This window comes from Ammodytes marinus, assembly GCF_949987685.1.
Source record: "Ammodytes marinus genome assembly, chromosome: 20".
NCBI classification, from domain to species: Eukaryota; Metazoa; Chordata; class Actinopteri; order Uranoscopiformes; family Ammodytidae; genus Ammodytes; species Ammodytes marinus.
The window spans coordinates 13,062,573-13,080,827 of NC_137224.1; the positions used below are offsets into that span (position 1 = coordinate 13,062,573).

Below are 18,255 nucleotides of genomic sequence, written 5' to 3' on the forward strand. Positions count from 1 at the left end.
TGGAACCACATATCAGCATTTGAGCTGAGCTGGTGACCTGAATGTAAACAAATGCAGATAAATGCCGTGTGTAGGGTCAATTATATATTCCAAATGCATCAGTGATGAATACTCTTTTTCTGACTGCTTCCACAATAGTCAGAAATTAGTACCAAATGCTTTCCCGTTTTTGTTTTATATAAATGTTATGTATAATTTAAAAGTCATATCTAAGGGTTTTTTTTTAGTTTATTTAGTTCACATAATATAATGTCATTTTGATGTGTTTAATTTTGATGTGTTTTATTTGCAGCCCGATCTGCTGAACTTCAAAAAAGGATGGATGACAAAGCTATATGAAGATGGAATGGTAATTTGTATTCATCAGTTTGTGTAAATGACAATCTTTTTCTATCCCCTAGATAGAAAACTGGTGAAAGCTAATCAATGGTTTCTTTTTCTCCTTAGTGGAAGAAACACTGGTTTGTCCTGACAGATCAGAGTTTGAGGTACTACAAGGACTCAATAGCCGAGGAGGTAAAACTTTTTTTTTTTTAAATAGGTAATTTGGATAAATATAAGATTAACAATGATTTATTTTGTTGTTGTTGTATGTTCTTTTTTCACTTAGGCTTCAGAAATGGATGGTGAGATTGACCTTTCTACATGTTATGATGTCAAAGAGTTCCCAGTCCAGAGGAATTATGGCTTCCAAATCATGGTGAGTGATGATTCTTCGTGTCATTGATTGTCCTACGTCATTCATCATGAGTAAAGATGAAACTCATTGTCTGCACCCTTGAGCTCTGCTGTCTCCTACCAGTCTATAAACAGACTTGGATACCATGTGGTTCAACTTTAGGTATCAGGTTTTGCCATTTCTTTCTGAAACAATTCTTTGTCTGTCATGACGGATGTCACCTGACTTGTCGTCTCTCGGTGAGAGGCTGACATCATAGTAGTCTAAATCGGCTGCAGCCGTTGCCAGCCCCCGTCTCTCTGAAACCATCCTGCAGATATGTAATATGTTTACCTAACCTCTTGCATTCAGAAGCCCTGTCCTTGCGACATTTGCTCATGTTTTGAAAAGCATTTAAGTTTGTGGTGGTGTTACTCTGAACCATTATTGCATAACACTGGATCCTGATGCAAACCCTATGAGAGAATACTTTCGTCACTTAATCCTTTGACTATTAAACATTTTTAGCACTTGTTGCTGGCAAAATACTTACTAGACGCATATAGTTGCAATGCAGTGCATTCGTCATCCATTTGATGTCAGTGAGGGATTTGTTCCTGCTACATATAGACCTAAAGTTGCCATACTAATCCTATATGAGGAGAACACTGCTGAAGCTACAAGGTCATATTTTTTGTTTACATTCACTTGAAGAAGCTACCCCAGCTATTTTCTGGAGGAAGTCAGAAATAGAGAAGTCAAGGGGATCGTTGTCTCTTTGGCTGATAACAACATGGGTTTGGTGTCGAGGAATTAATAACTCCAGTATTTATGTCTACTCCCTCTGCTCCCTGGTCAGACTGCAAGGAGCTGTTCTTTCATTGCTGCTTAAGCAGCAGAGAGTTGAAAACAAGTTCAAATCCTTATGTCCGGTAGCGATATTGAATACTTGTGGCCTTGTAGAAATCACTTAACTTCCACTAGAGGTCACTCTATGTAAAGTTTAAGTTAAATGTTTTGCACACAGTAAAGCTTTAAAGTGACAAGGCCTTTGAGTGTTGGGTACCTACACTCTAAGTGTAGATATCCCACTGCTAAGGAGAATTTTAAGATAAATTATTATTTTCATAATATAGAGTTTCAAGAAGACTGGTGTGAAATAAATTGGTACAAGTGTTACATCTGCTACATTTTAAAGACAATACGAGCTGACAGCATTACACAGACTATCACATTTTGTGACACACCATTGAAAACACCCATGATGGAAACTTGGAAAGTTAATTTGGGGAATAACCTACGGGTGTAGTAGTGCATTTGGTCTTCAGGACAAATACAGCACCATAAAAGACATAGTTTAACATCAACTTTCATTTTCTTGGTGGTTGCATCTTTTAGACTTTTAAAGCATTTTGTTATCACTTTAAACTTTTAAAGCATTTGGTTTGTACATTTTGCCAAAGAGGGATAAAATCTGGCATATCCAAGCTATCAGACTGGTATGAAGATCTGATTACACAGTGATGTTGAATGTTTTGCATATTTATCGAAAACAACCTCTATTAAATGTGACGGTTGTGTAGATGGTGTTTTAAATTTGTGGGTATATTGTCATTCTAAAGATACATACAAACCAATATTCAACTTCTGATAATACAGCAGTCTGGGTGGGTTGTGGCTACCTGATATGAGCCAAGTGAGAACATGAATCGTAATATAGTAGGGTTTTTTCCCACTCAAAATGCAATGCACTAAGAGTTAGGGGCGGCAGTGGCGAAGTGGGTAGGGCGTTCGCCTCTGGTGTGCAGGGTCGGAGGTTCGATCCCCCGACTCCCCGCCACATGTCGAAGTGTCCCTGGGCAAGACACTGAACCCCAAATTGCTCCCGATAGTTAGCTTAGTTAGCTTAGCACCCTAGTGCTAAACCTACCCTGCGTGGTAGCTGCTGCTATCGGTGTATGAATGTGTGTGTGACTGGGTGAATGTGTACAAAAAAACAATGTAAAGCGCTTTGAGTCTGTGATAAACGGAGATATAGCGCTATACAAGTCCATTTACCATTACCATTAGACATATTCTGTATTTAAGATACTGTAACAAATATCTACTTTATTTATATCTAATACAGTACATGTTCATTTCCTTCCCAACTCAAGTTAGTCAGTGAAAGATAAAAAAAAAACAATTAGTTTAACCGCTGAAATAGGATAAGCCCTTTTTTTAAAGCTTTTATAAAAAATAGTCTCACCTCTGTATGCCTCTGTATGCCTGTCTGTTTTCAGTGTAAAGAAGGGGCGTGCACCCTGTCAGCCATGACCTCTGGAATTCGTCGCAACTGGATTCAGGCCATTATGAAGAATGTGCGACCCACTGTTGCCCCAGATGTCACCCGGTAAAACCTAAAGAGGATTTACAGTCGCCACTGGCGGATATAACAACAGCTTTTCTCACTTATCTTATCTAAATCCCTCTCTCCTCCTCACCCTCTCTGTCCTTCTATATCCTCCTCCCTCCGGTATTTTGAACCTGCTTCCAGGAAAAACATCTCTCTGAAACTATCCGTTCTGAAGCCCAGGTTGGAGTGCTTGTGTGTTAAATATCTCCCCCCTCCTCGAACAGTGATGTTATTGCTCAGCAATGTCAACCCCAGCGTGTTTGTCGTCCCACCCTATGCCATGTGATTGTTGAGTAATGTCTCCCCGTCGGTTGTGCCACTGTAGAGACACAAGCTGCAATCACATCAACATACTACAGTAGAATGAAAAACCAAACCTACTGATTTTAATAATCATTGTAATGTGACTACTCAGGAACTTTTGGAAATGTTCACAGAAAATCTAAATCCAAACTAAAGCACAGATGCAAAGCCTTGCATGAATAAAGAGTAAAATTGGTATATTTTTTTCTAAATAGGTCTGCTGTAGCCTACTACTTGAACATTAATTTTTGTCACATGTGATACTATAAACATCCTCTTATTCGCATTTACTGAGTCACACACTTCACTCGGCCTGTGTTTTTTGTATTTCTGGATAGATGGTTCACTGACACCTCCTTCTCATTCTTCAGCTCTGTCCCTTCTCGTTTTTTCCCCTTACTTATTTGACTTCCTAACACATTGTGGTGAAAACATATTATTCTTTCATGTCACTTAAATTAAAATAGCTGTTTCCCTCAATACCGAAAGTGCCAATCAGTGTGCAATGTACTGTTTGCAAACACATTCTTCACATGAAGCTATACAAATTGCTTTAACGTACCAGCTAAGTGAAGGTATCCGCCATCAGGCCTGCCTATCCCAGATTATGACTGTGAACACCAAAGCTGCTTTCAGCCTAATGTGCAGCGTGCCATTTAAGCATTTGATGTTGTTGCTCTGACCTTTATACATGTCAGTGATTTTGGTCATGCTTTTAATGCACAATTAAAATGATGTTGCTGTCATAAATGTATGCATTGTTGTTTGTCCAGCATAGCTGTATGTAGTGCTATTGTAGCCTGAGCTGATATCAATGTAAATCATTCATCATCATGTTCTGTAAAGTGTGTGTGTGTGTGTGTGTGTGTGTGTGTGTGTGTGTGTGTGTGTGTGTGTGTGTGTGTGTGTGTGTGTGTGTGTGTGTGTGTGTGTGTGTGTGTGTGTGTGTGTGTGTGTGTGTGTGTGTGTGTGTGTGTGTGTGTGTGTGTGTGTGTGTGTGTGTGTGTGTGTGTGTGTGTGTGCTCATTCAGATCCCTGCCTGAGGAGAAGATGAAAGCCCAAGTGATGCTGGAGCCATGTCCACAGGTCACCCCTGAGCAAATCCCCAGTCCTGAGGCCCCCAGACAGCATGCCAGCAACAACTCCTCTGCCCCTCCCCCTGAGCCACGTAAAAGCCGAGTTCGTGAGCGCAGGCGAGAGGGTCGTTCCAAGACTTATGACTGGTCCGAGTTCAAAATGGAACACACAGCAAAGCCTGTTAAGGAACGAGCAGACACAGTTGACCTGAGTTCATCGATTTCCACAACTTCCTCATACTGCTCCTCCTCCTCCCCGTCCTCTCCTGTTTCTACCTCCTCCCTCCAAACCTCTTCTGTGTCAGGTGCTCAACCGCCTGCTATGACAGAAAAAGCCGAAAAGGAGAGTGTAAGGAGTGCTATCCCTCCACATAGCACAACCAGTGACACCAACATGCCAAATACTGTTATGTCCACACTAAACACAACAACACCAGTACAGCAATCGATACCTGAATGCCAAGAGCAAGGAAAGATGGAAGTAGACCACCCTACAGCCTTGCATCCTGCTAGTGGAGACAGGAAGGACAACAAAACCTCAGATGTCCGAGAAGAGATTGAGCAGCGATGGCATCAGGTGGAGACAACTCCGTTAAGAGAAGAGAAGCAAGTGCCCATCTCCACGGCCGTAGCGGACTCTGCTAACTCTGACAGATTGCCTGCACATGAACTTGCTGAGCTGCTCGACAAAGAGGTGTGTTTCCCTTAAGCGGCCTCATACATATTTATAGTATCAGAACATTTTGTGCCATTCATTCACAATTGCCTCTCTCTTTTTTCAGCTGGGACAGAAGCAGAAGGAGCTGGAACAACTTCAGAGGCAAAACAATGATTTAAAAGGGCAGTTGGAAGATGCACTAGGGAGGGAACAAAGTGCGAGAGAGGGCTATATACTGCAGGTACTACACTCAACATCCATTGTAGGATTTGTGAATCCATGTACAATTAGCTATTGCCCCAATTAGCTATTCATTTAGAAAAATAAATCTTGAGTATTGAAGCGTTGCAAGATAGCATTCATATACCGGTCAAACATTCTACAGTAAGTGTTATCAACTTTACCACAGTACTGTATAGACTTTGTATAGTTTTGTCTACAGGCTCATGAAAGATCAGATATATGCATTGCTACTGTAACTTGTTTAAATTCTACTAACAGGTGTGGGTTCTTATTCTCTGAAACTGATCCGCATGTTTGTGGTGTTTCTTAGCATGAGTTTTCACTAATTGTTTTAAGGAGTTTCACATCTCCTGGGAAAATAATTGATTTGATCTGATATGCTTAAGGTAAGATACTTGATCAAGAAGCCTTGCGCTGTGCTTTTTCTCTCACCTGTGCTTTGAACCTGTGTCTTTCCAAACCTGATTCCTGCATGCGTTTTGGTGTTTCATAATTGCAGACTTAAACTAATTGCTCTTTATTATGCAGTTTTAAGTTATCCAGTAAACTTATCACAGAGCCAGAATGTTTTTTTTTTGGTATTACAAGTCTGTTTGTTAGTCTGTCTGTTTTTTTTATTTTAGATATCTTAAAATGGCTGTAGGAGCCTAGTAGCCATCCACTTTGTTTTTTGTTTGTTTTTTTTAGGGGAGGGGGGGTTGTTGTTGTTGTTGTTGTTGTTGTTGTTGTTGTTGTTGTTTATTTAGACTTTTCCATTTTCCAATGTACCTCCTGAAAAAGCACAGTGGAAGCTTGGAAAAAATCTTATAAATAAAAAGATTGATATCAAGAAAGGGGAAAACTTTTTTCCCTGGTAACCCCTGAGATGTGGCTCTCCGTATATGGTAGGGCAAGTAAGGTGATGTCATTAATGAAACTGTCTCATCATCTTTTTCAAGAGTGCAACATCCCCCTCCTCCTCACCAAACAGAGTGCCATGGCAACGCTTGCACACCCTTAATCAAGATTTGCAGGGCGACTTGGAGGCCCAAAAGCGCAAGCAGGACCTTGCTCAGCAACAAATTCGAACACTAAAGAGAAGCTACACTGAAGCTCAGGATGCTGTAGACCGACATGAGGATGATATTCAGGCTCTACAGGCTAAACTTGCATCTGCAATGGCTGAAATTGTTGCAAGTGAACAGGCTGTTGCCAGAATGCGCAATGAGCTCAAGCTAGAGCAGGAGCGCTCAAAGGAAAATGAAGAGGAATATGGCCATAGTGAAACTACCCTACGAGCCCAGCTAAAGGACAGTGAAGATAGACTCCGTGAAGTAGAAGCCAACCTCTTGGAGAGAAATCAGGCCCTTAGGCATCTAGAGCGACAGCAGGCCTTGCAACGAGACCACATTAGAGAGATCCAAAGGCTGCAAGAGAGGCTGCAAGAAGTGACTGCTCGGCTAGGTGCTACTGAAGAGGGTCAGGCACTAAAGGAGGAACGCTTGAGGAAGGAGCAGCATAGCATGCAAGAGAGTCATGAGAGGGAAAGACAGAATCTATGTAGACGATTAGTTGAGGCTGAGACTGCACAGAAAGAGATGGAGAACAGGCTGCTAGAGGCTGAGCAGCAGGTAGAGGCCCTGTTAAGAGGGAGACGGGCCTCGGTAGGAAAAGAATGCAGAGAGGAAATGCTGAAGTTGCAAGAGGAACTCACCCAGAAGACCAACATGGTCGAGGCACTGAGGGCGAGTGTGTGCAGGCTGGAAGAAGAGAAAAACCATTTAACTTGCCGTTGTCAGGAGCTTATTAACCAGATTTCAGAAGCAGACAGGGAGGTGAATAAGCTCCACAATCGTCTGGAAACGGAAGAGGCTGATTACTACACCCTGGAGCACTCATATGAGAGGGCTACGCAAGAGTTTCAGAAAATGAGTCAGTTCCTACAAGAAAAAGAAGAAGAGATCCGGCACACTAAGGAGATGTATGAGAGGCTGGTCGAACGCAAGGAACAGGACTTGAAAGAGGCCCTTGTTAAAATGACTGCACTTGGCAACAGCTTGGAGGAAACGGAACAGAAGCTGCAAGCTAAGGAGGAGCTTCTTTGTCAAATGAGTCAAAGCCTCTTAGATAAGGTTGAACCCTGTAGTGCTGAAAAGGATCTGCAAGCCAAGCTTGTGGTTGCAGAGGACCGCATAGCAGAGCTAGAGCAGCATCTCAATGCCCTGCAGCTGGGCTATGCTGACCTTCGCATGGAAAGGCAGAAATTCCCAGAGCAGTGCAAGAAGGGAATGCTTAAAACATCGGCCTCCTTATCGGCAAATGCAGTGCTCCCACTTTCCTTTGACAATACATCCAAGACAGAGAACTCCTCAGATGATAAGGAGTCTCAAGCTAAGAGACCAAGGATACGTTTTTCCAGTATCCAGGGCCAAAAATACATGAATTTAGAAGGCCTAGAGATTAGCAACTTAAGCAGTACATTTGCAGACACAAGACAAAAAAATAACCAGGACTCAAATGAAGACATCCATCTTGCTGAAGGAAAGACCTCTCCTGATATCACATTCCCTCACAGTGACCCAGAGAAGTTCATCTCAATCATACATGCCCTAGAGACCAAACTGTTAGCCACCGAAGAGAAACTAAGAAACCTCACTCAGAATCTAGAAGAGCAACGATCTTTCCAAGCAGAAGACATGTCCAAGATTGATCTAAAGATGACAGAAACAAATCCTAACCCTGATGACGAGTTTATTTGTGGAAGTGGGATACTGAGTAGTGGTGCCAATAAGCACTATGCCAATGCCCTGCTGTGTGTGGAAAATAGTCGAGAGAAAGTCAGGGCTATTCTCAGTTGCTCTAATGATACCACTGATTCGTATCTGCACAAATTGTCAGAGATAGAGAGCGATTTGCTCAATGCATCACTGTACATCGGACAAGGACAAAAGACGTTGGAAGAGCAGACGCCAGTTGTCCAACAAAATCAAACCCCAGAAACTCTAGATAAAGAAGCTTTGCATCTCTTTGCCAAAACACTTTCTTACGAGGCAGTTGTATTAAATAAGATGGCTTTGTTAATACGGACTTCAAAGTCGGAACTACTACAAGCTCTTACAGAGATATGGGAAGACATGAAGAACATTAAGAGGAATGACAAAGATTGCTTGGCCATAGTTTATGCTGACGTCTTGACCAGGAAGTTGATGCTAGAGAGTGCTTTTTGGAAAGAATTGGAGAAAGCTCAGAGCAATGTTGCTAAATCCAAAGAGGGTAGTATTTCAGCTGATGTAGACGTTGATGCCACTGTTATCTTCAACACCTTCATTAAAGCAGAACTAGCCCACTCTATTCAAAACCTTAAACATTGCTATGAAGAGGAATTTAAAATACTGAAAGGGGAGTTGACTGAAGCCCATGATAATCTTCAGCAAAGGGAAATGGCTCTGAAAGCAATTATTGAAGCTTCCAAAAGACCTGATTTAAAAAATGTAATAAAAGAAGTCAAACGTAACTTTGGTTTAAGTGAACAGAAGTTAGCTGACATTCACCCCCCCGAACTTGCTCCCTATATGGAACAGATTGAAATAGAGGAGGCTAGAGATTTGGCAGAGGAGATTGTCGAAAGAAATTTTGCTGGAGAAATGTCTTCTTGTGGTATTGATTCTGTAGAATCATTGCAAAATGCACATGACAGCCTGGCTTATGAACTTCAAAGACAAGCCACAGTCCTTCATAATTACGCTCAAGAGATAGAAAGTGGTGGAAACAATCCTGCACTGGCTAAAATTATCCATGCTCTTCTTGGGCACCAAACTTCACATAATTTCACAAGTACCTCTATTTGTATGCGCGAAGCCCTAATCCAGGCTCAAGTGGCCTATGTTGCATGCAGGTTACGGGCCAAGCATGAGCAAGACTTGGGCTGGTGTAAACGGACGGGTCAGAACATGGATGCGCTTGTCCAGCAGCATGCCCACAGTGTCGATACAATCCACGAGCAATATGAGGCATCCTTACAGGAAGAGCGCCTAAACTTCACACAAACAGTGGCCACTCTACAGACGGAGAACCATACGCTAAAGAGCGAGGTCAGCAAACGTGTGAACCAGTTCTCCCAGCAGCAGGAGCAACTGGCTCTTCTGGAGGAGCATTTCCAGAAGAAGACTGAACAGCTGAAGCAGAGGCACGAGCAAGAGCTAAGCAGCGCAGAGAAAGGCCGTGCCTCAACCGAGCTGGCCCTCATGGAGACAACAGCTGACAGTCAAAGAAAGCTTGAGGTTCTGCTAGTAGACATGGAGAGCATGGAGGAGCGGCACGAGGGTCATGTGAGGAAACTGGAGGAGCAGTTTGAACAGAGGTTCTGTGAATTACAGCATATTCATAAACAAGAGATTGAAAGGTTAAATTCTCAGTACATAGAAAACATTCAATGTTTCCAAAAGCATCAAGAAGACAACAAATGTCTGAAGGTTTCCCACTCACCTCCTTGTGATGAAGCTGCTACTCCAATGGAAGAAGAGGAGCAGGGGAAGGGGGAGAATGCACAGAACATGTCAGAGGTGGACTCGATGGTTGTTCTGAAGGATCGAATCCAGGAGCTGGAGACTCAGATGAACACCATGAGGGACGAATTGGAGAGCAAGCACCTAGAGGGAGATGTGGCCAGCCTGAGAGAGAAATACCAGAGAGACTTTGAAAGTCTTAAGGTTTTTGCTCTTTCATTTTACCTTAGTGAATTATTTTTTGAATAAGTAAGAGAGAAGTAGATAAATAGTAGTAGCTCCTATAATAACCTCCTGCTCTTGTTCATTGATCTGCTAATATCCACATAAGATTTGGAGTTTATGTTGGAGAAATGAATTAAACCTGCAACTGAGATTACATCAGGTTGTTTGCAGATCCTAATATAATTTTAGTTTTAAGGGATGTCCCAAAACATTTTTATCACAATATGAACTTTTTTTAATATGTGATATCTGTTGGTCAGTTCAATGCATCCATATGTACTAGATGGATTGGCACGAAATTAGGTACTGTGGCGACCCCTTGCCTTGTATATACTGAAGATCAAATGCAGTTTAACTAACCACAGCATTTCAGAATCATGAAGCACCTGAGAAATATGGATGAAATACAAATAAACCATTGGGGTTTTATGCAGTGCAACATATTGTTAGTTGAAGCTAGTGGCTGCTGTGCAGACTCAGAAGTAATGTAATCAACATCATTACATAAAAAGAAATACTGATCCCCTGGATTAGATTGGGACATCATATAAGTTTAACATAAAATAACAAATCCGTTTAATGCAGGTTGTCATACAGTACATACCTTAAATTAAGAGTTAAATCGCTCACTTGCCTCCAACATTGCTTCTTAGTTTGGGCATCAATAGACATACCATTTCCCAAATTCAATCATAAAGGAAGTGTAGTCTATTAATGACAAAATGCAGCTCTGCTGGATTAGAACTTCACTGCTTTAACTCACTTTCTCACTAACAAAGCTAGGATTTTAAAGCTTGCATGGCTCCTATCACTGATTTTGCATGATACACCATAGTTGTAACCTGGTAACCCATTAATAGATATTGAACTTATTCAACAGCCACCAATAAAAAGTGATAAGTGCAAAATTGACAAATGACAAATTGTTGGTCATTTCCATCCCTAGGCCACGTGTGAACGTGGCTTTGCAGCAATGGAAGACACACACCAAAAGGTAATACATGACATCCAGAGGCAGCATCAGAGGGAGATTTCCAAACTGATGGAAGAGCGAGAGAGACTATTGGCTGAGGAGACTGCGGCCACAATTGCTGGTAAAGAAATGTACCATATTACATCTCATGATTGCTTTAAACAAAACCGACATGTACTAACTTAATGTTGATCTGTCTTTAATGTAGCTATTGAGGCAATGAAGAATGCTCACAGGGAGGACCTGGAGAAGACCCAGCGCTCCCAACTGTGTGGACTGAACTCTGACATTGATGAACTTCGCTTACAATACGAGTATGTTTTTTTTATGAGAATATGAAAACTATTTAACTTTGCAAATGGGAAGCCCGGAATTTCCTGGACAAGAGCTTACTGTTTATTAGACTTATTATTGGATTTGATTTGACTCCTTTTATTTAAAAAAAATTAAAGCATGCAGAGGTAAAGCTCTCTTTACTGTGAGCCCTGAGGTAGAGAAGATGTTTGTCACTTTATATTATGGCTAAGGTGAAGGGCCTATGCTAAATATCAGATGGGATTTCCTGTTGATATTGTGATTTTCTGACTATTTAGGGAGGAACTGCAGTCCATCCATAGAGAACTGGAGGTGTTGTCAGAGCAGTACTCTCAGAAATGCCTGGAGAACGCTCACCTGGCCCAGGCACTGGAGGCAGAGAGGCAGGCCCTAAGGCAGTGTCAGAGAGAGAACCAGGAACTAAATGCTCACAACCAGGTTTGAATGCTCACATATGCACATTTGTTAAAAACTTTTGTTTCGGCTTTAAACATAACTTTTTTTCTGTCCAAACAGGAATTAAACAACCGACTGACTGTAGAAATCACTCGGATGCGCTCCTGTTTCAGTGGTGAAACAGCGCTGTCGCCACTTACCCAGGGCAAAGATGTGTATGAACTGGAGGTAAAAACTTATGCACTCATACTCACACACTCACTCACTCACTCACTCACTCACTCACTCACTCACTCACTCACTCACTCACTCAAAGTGTTTTCTCAGTATTTCTTATCAGTGTTACTCTCCATCTTGCAGGTGTTGTTACGAATTAAGGAGTCAGAGATCCAATACCTTAAACAGGAAATCCACTCTTTGAAAGATGAACTGCAATCTGCTTTAAGGGTAATCAAATCCAATCTTTATGTATTGCAAACTATTTATTAAAGGTTTGTATCTGTATTTCTTAATGTACAATTTCAGAAAAGTAAGCCAGTATCATTCATTTAATTTCAACAGGACAAGAAATATGCCACAGATAAATACAAGAACATCTATACAGAACTCAGTATTGTGAAAGCAAAGGCTGACTGTGACATCAGCAAACTGAAGGAGAAACTGCTCATCGCCACAGAAGCTTTAGGCGAGAGGAATGTCGATGGAACGGTCACATCTGGATACGGTAAATAGAAAACTTCAACTGAATCCTTATCTACCCCAGATTCCTTTACATTTCCAGGGTTGTTTAAGTAATGCAGCCAGTCAGGAGTCATATAGTGTCTGGCATTGTTTGTGTTCCATCTAATCCTGATAAGACATCACAATATGCTGGATGCAATTCATGATATTGTCCTGGGTGTCTGAAGACTCAAGGACTTAGCCGTTACACTTGTGAGCCAATTTAGCTACTTTGGGTTGCTAATAATAACGCCATATCTACATTTTGTTTTTAGATATCATGAAATCAAAAAGTAATCCAGATTTCTTGAAAAAAGAACAATCAACCTCCAGGCAATCAAGAGGCCTAAGGTCGAAGGTGAGTGTCATAGATTCAAACTTACAGATGGAGAAGAATCCACTCTAACGTTTTTATTTCAATGTGCTATGTGATGTGATGTTCAAGCTTCTGTCATTCAGACTTTATCACAGTTACTTGTTGTCACTCGGCCACCACATACTGTAGAGATGTGATACAGTTGGTGTGTCAGGACATTTTTACTGAGAGTCTCTGATAGTCTAAGTTTGTCATCTGTCTGTTTTGTCCATCAGTCTGTCATTGAACAGGTCTCATGGGATAGCTGACACTCCCATTGTGGGATGATTCCCCCCACCCTTGCCCCAAGATGTTCTGTAGGTATAGCATGACGTATAGTAAAGCATGACCCCCCCCCCACCCCTCCTTCCTCGCATAATCTCCTTTTTGCTCTTGATTACTATAGACGTGAGCATTAACAGTTCTGAGAAGCGATAGTTTGAAACATTATTCCTCTCCCCTACTGTTATGCATTTTTGTGTTTTGAGAAAAACAATAACGATCTTGAGTCTGTATTGTAAATATAAAGCTATAACCAGCAGCCCAATAGCTTAGCTTTGCATATATATAGGAAACGGACAACTTTGGACAGAGCCAGGCTAGCTGTTCCTTTTTTAAAAGCCAACAACTTATAATGCAGTGTTTTAGCCTGGAAAAAAAGAAATACTTCATTTTCCATCATTGTTCTGTTTCAACATTGTTTTCAACGTTGTTTATGTAAAAACTCTTTCTGTTATTGTCTTATGTCCGTTTTGTGAGTTTTAAAACCCTCAGTGTTTGAACTTTCTTTGTGCATTGTGCCCACCAGTAGGCACTCTTGTGTGGCATGACCATATTCCTACATAACCACTTTTTCATTTAGATTTCACGTTGAGATTCAAGTATGTCGTCAAGAACAGAAAATGGTTTTGGACAGACAGCTGGCCAGCATAATAAAATAGTTTTTTGTGTGACTATGTGTTTCCTTTTTTTTAATGCTCTTCTCTGCCCACATGTGCCATTTTCATCTATTTATTACACATTGCTTTCTTTTTCTTATCTTAAACAGAGCCTGAAAGAGGGACTAACTGTGCAGGAGCGTATGAAGCTTTTTGAGGCAAAGGATTCCAAAAAGATTTGAATATCAAGAATCGTCTCGTTTCTCTTCTCTTACCTGACCTTGGTCTTCGGTCAGATTGCTGCGACCGAGCCCGCAACAGCTGGAAACTCTTATAGGAAATGGAAAAAAATCTCTCAAGGTCAATTCTAAACCTGGACCTGCTGCTTCCATGCCTCTCATAAGTTGTCATATTATTGTTAGATTTTTTTATTTTTTTTATTAATCTTAAAAAGTTTTATTGAATCAATCCTGTTAAAGGTTTCTTTAAAATGACATCTATGTTTAATCTGTCCACGCTGGAGACATGTTAAATAAGCTGTTAGAAGGATACATGACAGCATTTTTATTGTTCCTCCAAAATGCCAAAACAGACAGCAAGACACAGTATGAATAATATATATTTCCCATTTTGAATTAAGTACCTGCTGTATTTTATTATTGTTACAGTTTCTATATCTAATAATTTTTTTATGTGTTTAATGTTGCACCAGTTCTGTTGTACATAACTACTGGATATATGTAAGTGTATGGTTTGCTATTGATTGTTGGAGCATCTGCTGTACTATAACTTTGGTTTGATTGATAACAATGAAAACAATGTGATGCTTAACTAGCTTGTGTATGAGAGTTTTATAAAATGGAGTGTCTGTGTGAAGTGGGGGAAAGAGGGCTGGGATTGCACTTATCACTTGACTACTTGAGGAATCTTTTTTTTTTTCTCTCAAATTGGTGTAGTGACTTCAAGTAAATTAATGCAGTGCAACCAAACATCCTGACATCTGTCAGCTTTAGTGAACAGTCATGACAGACTTGTTAGTGAGCTGGATTTTCTTTTTTCTTAAAGTTTTTTAAAATCTGAATTTGTGTTTGCTCAGTTTTCACTTTGGTGTGAGAAGATCATCTCAGACAAACTATATAGGACTTTGCATGACTGTACAGTATAATTTCAGTTTCAGAATGATCATGTTGCCTCTTTTTCCTTCTTTATGCTTTAGTGTGGAACCCTTAACACTTAATAAGCTTTGCTTTGCAAGTCCTACTGTTTAGGTGTTGAGATTGAAATGTTTTACTGTAAGTCTTGACGCACCAAGTTGGCCCAATCCTTGACCTCTCACTAGTCGTGCCTCAACTGAGTGAAGAATATATAAACATCCATTAAACATGTGCAGCTATGGATACACACTGTATAGTATTCAAACCATGCCTTGTATATAACTTTGCCACACAGAAGACTTCTGTGTTTTGTTTTAAACTTGTACCTTGCTCACTAGCTCTGTATGAATAATATATGAATATTTTTTATTTTCATTTGAATGTGTAATGTCAAATAAAGTGTTTGGAATTCTTGGAAATACTTTAAGAGTCATGTGACTGTAAACAGTTGATGTAAATACTTGTCATGTCTTAGATTTCCATGTTAGGAACCAACCGCAATTATCACAGAAACGAGCCACACAACGGTTAACAAGCCATGGAAAAGGACCCTGCTGTATTGGGGGTGCATGTTCAACTTTTATTAGACAGCGTAATGGCAAGTGAAGCTACACAGCATATTATGTAGAAAGAGCTAGTCATATACTGTTAAACAGATGTAACTCAGCAACTGCAAATCATTCATTGCATAATTCACTGAGTTGTCATTCCTTATATCATTCCCGGGCTGCATTTCCTCTTTAAATGTATTTTACTTTATTTATTTAGTCAGTTGTTATCATTCCTAAATTATCAACAGCAACTACATTTGAAAGGTTACTAAAGCAATATTCAATACACACAAAGTTACAGTGTGTAATATTGAATATAAGTTTGTCCCTTCTGTACTACTGTAGAAAGACGGTGGCGCGCCTCACTCACTCCTATATAGATATAAAAGGAAGCAATCTAAAAATATGTTAAGATAGAAAAGTAGATGCATCATGAGGAAGTTAAAAAAATAATCTCATAAGGTAGTTGGACTGAATAAACAAAACATTTAAACTTGCAATAGCTGTCAAGAACACTATGAGTGAACCAGAACAGTAAAGTTGCAGAATCTCACAAGGGGAGCTACACATTCCAGTGATACTTATCTGTCGATTCATCCCAATACGCAACCCCTGTCACCATCCTCCTTTGATACATTGTTATCAAATGAGAGGTAGAAATATAGCAGTATTGATTATAGCTCTTATGTTAAAGTTTGTTTTACCCTTGTAAACATAATAACCCTATACAGCCACAATAGCTACATGTAGCAGTATTTAAATGTTTTTCTTTTAATGAGATAGTCCAATTTCAAACGTGGTTTCAATAATTTACACTAAACATTTAAATGAGAAATATGTTAATACCACAATGAATGACATAAGAATAGCCAGAATTGCTGTGAAAGGTTAGTGTCAGACAGACAAAACACGAAATTTGGCCTTGCTTTGAAACCATTTATTATCATAGAAAAATATCTTTTACCTCTCTGCTATGTAAATTAATTATGAAAACACTTTTGACCGTATTGATATAATGTGACAACTTTTACGGAGATAATTGTAAAAGTCCCATTTTATATGTTTTTTATACATGCAGCACCCTTTATTTTCTTCATCCCCAATTCTTTAACATGTATTTCATATAAATAATACATTTTGATAACGTCTTTTTGAATATTTTTATAGCATCATTAAGCATATTCCAATCCTAATAATTGTAACATATTAGAATGCCCCTCTCACATTACTTTATTTGTTCAACTGCGCTTCCCAATCAGTTCTCAAATTGTCACGCCTGTCCAAATAAATATGTTCTTTTTGAGGAAGGATGTTGAAACAGACTGTATTTGCGTAGGTGTCTGATGACAAGAAATTAGGCATGAACAAAGATCATCTACACTGAGCTTATATTGTTTTATTTTTTTCTTGTTTTAAGCACTGTGGCCGCTGACATACTTACCGAGATGCTTGTGCTGTCCCTCTGGCTTTAAATCATATGTCCACATGAGGGAGCTATCTACTTGAATGTAGATGAATCTGTTTCATGTCTAAAATATCCTAATTATAAAACCCAAGATGTTCCCTTTCCACTTGAGTGCAAAAAATATACTGTGGTTTTCTGATGTTTCTATCTGATGCTTTTAACTTTATTTATTATATCACCCATACAACCTTAAATTCAATTTCCTAAATATTTGCTTGAATTTGTTTGTATAGAATATAGCCAGTTTATTACAAATATGATTTATGTAATAACTAAGCCAAGAAATTCAGCCAAAATCAAATCTACATTTTTAGATCATCCAAACTATTAAGAAAAGTTAGGAAGATCAGACGGGTACTTTGACCTCTACAGGCTGAACATCTACTGTGGGCTCTTCTGGTCCTGGCAGCTGACCTTTGTTGCTTTGGTTGGAGTGTGAGTGTGGTGGCGGGGTGAGCCCAGTGCTAGGTGCCCACCCTTGGGGAGACAGGTAGTCCTCCGTTTCGTTCATCTGGCAATCTGCCCCGGGGGTCCTGACCTTTGCAGGGGGAGCTCCTGGATCCACAAGGAGAGGCACAGGTGATCTCCCTGGCACCGATATAAGCTTTGGGAGCTGCTTCACCTTTAGCAAAGCCATCAGACTATGTCAGGGTACATGCAAGAGTCAGGTGGTGCTGTCAGTTTGACTCTTAATAATAGTGAAATGGCATTTAGCCTTATGGTCTTTCTCAGCTCGACAGAGCAGCAAGCTGATGAATTCATGTTCAAATATTATTACAATGTGTATTTACTTAACATTATTTGATCAAATCAATTTATTTTTTTATTTCATATTTCTCTTTTTGATCCCATTTTCTCCATTATTGTTCCACTTTCATAAAATGAATTAAAAGATTTATTCAACCAGTTTATTCCAAGAAATACAGTGTGTATAATACAGTTAATTATTATCCAGTGAAATGAGGCAGTCCAACATCATCATCCATATAAAACCATTTACCCTTTAAAACATTTTATTTACATTTATTGTAATTACAATATTTACAAATCCATACAAAGGATTGTCTCCCAACATGATTTTAAGGGACTTAATTGTTGAAATAATCCTCGAGAAGATTATTAAGTGCCGAGGTTACGTTCTTTTAATTATTATTATTTCCAGGGGAGTCTTATTGTAACAATCAATGTCCATAGTGCATTGGTAAGACTTTTCTTTGAAATATAATTACCTATTTGTCTTATAAGGTGCAAATGTTTGAGGTTTTTGTGAAGTTAAACAGTAATGGTGACAGTCCTCCTTCAGCCGTTGAAAAACAAAGGTTTGCCACTCATAATGAACACAACTGCTTTTGGACAACTGGATGGAATCAGTTATATTAGTCAGAATCAGTCAGAAAAACAGAATT

The 18,255-nt window shown here is 39.7% G+C and overlaps 1 protein-coding gene across 1 annotated transcript in view; it reads left to right on the plus strand.

Annotated features, from left to right (window-relative positions):
• LOC307266840 (myosin phosphatase Rho interacting protein) overlaps positions 1 to 15,235 on the plus strand; it is a 48,744-nt gene extending 33,509 nt beyond the window's left edge. Inside the window, exons 11-25 of the mRNA XM_080048953.1 lie at positions 293 to 349; positions 448 to 516; positions 611 to 700; positions 2,941 to 3,050; positions 4,388 to 5,126; positions 5,215 to 5,331; positions 6,272 to 10,021; positions 10,989 to 11,136; positions 11,224 to 11,329; positions 11,609 to 11,768; positions 11,847 to 11,954; positions 12,087 to 12,173; positions 12,288 to 12,450; positions 12,722 to 12,804; positions 13,850 to 15,235. Coding sequence (XP_079905079.1) covers positions 293 to 349; positions 448 to 516; positions 611 to 700; positions 2,941 to 3,050; positions 4,388 to 5,126; positions 5,215 to 5,331; positions 6,272 to 10,021; positions 10,989 to 11,136; positions 11,224 to 11,329; positions 11,609 to 11,768; positions 11,847 to 11,954; positions 12,087 to 12,173; positions 12,288 to 12,450; positions 12,722 to 12,804; positions 13,850 to 13,921 — 5,859 coding nt within the window. The 3' untranslated portion in view covers positions 13,922 to 15,235. The remainder of the gene's footprint in view (positions 1 to 292; positions 350 to 447; positions 517 to 610; positions 701 to 2,940; positions 3,051 to 4,387; positions 5,127 to 5,214; positions 5,332 to 6,271; positions 10,022 to 10,988; positions 11,137 to 11,223; positions 11,330 to 11,608; positions 11,769 to 11,846; positions 11,955 to 12,086; positions 12,174 to 12,287; positions 12,451 to 12,721; positions 12,805 to 13,849) is intronic.
• Positions 15,236 to 18,255: the final 3,020 nt, after the last annotated feature.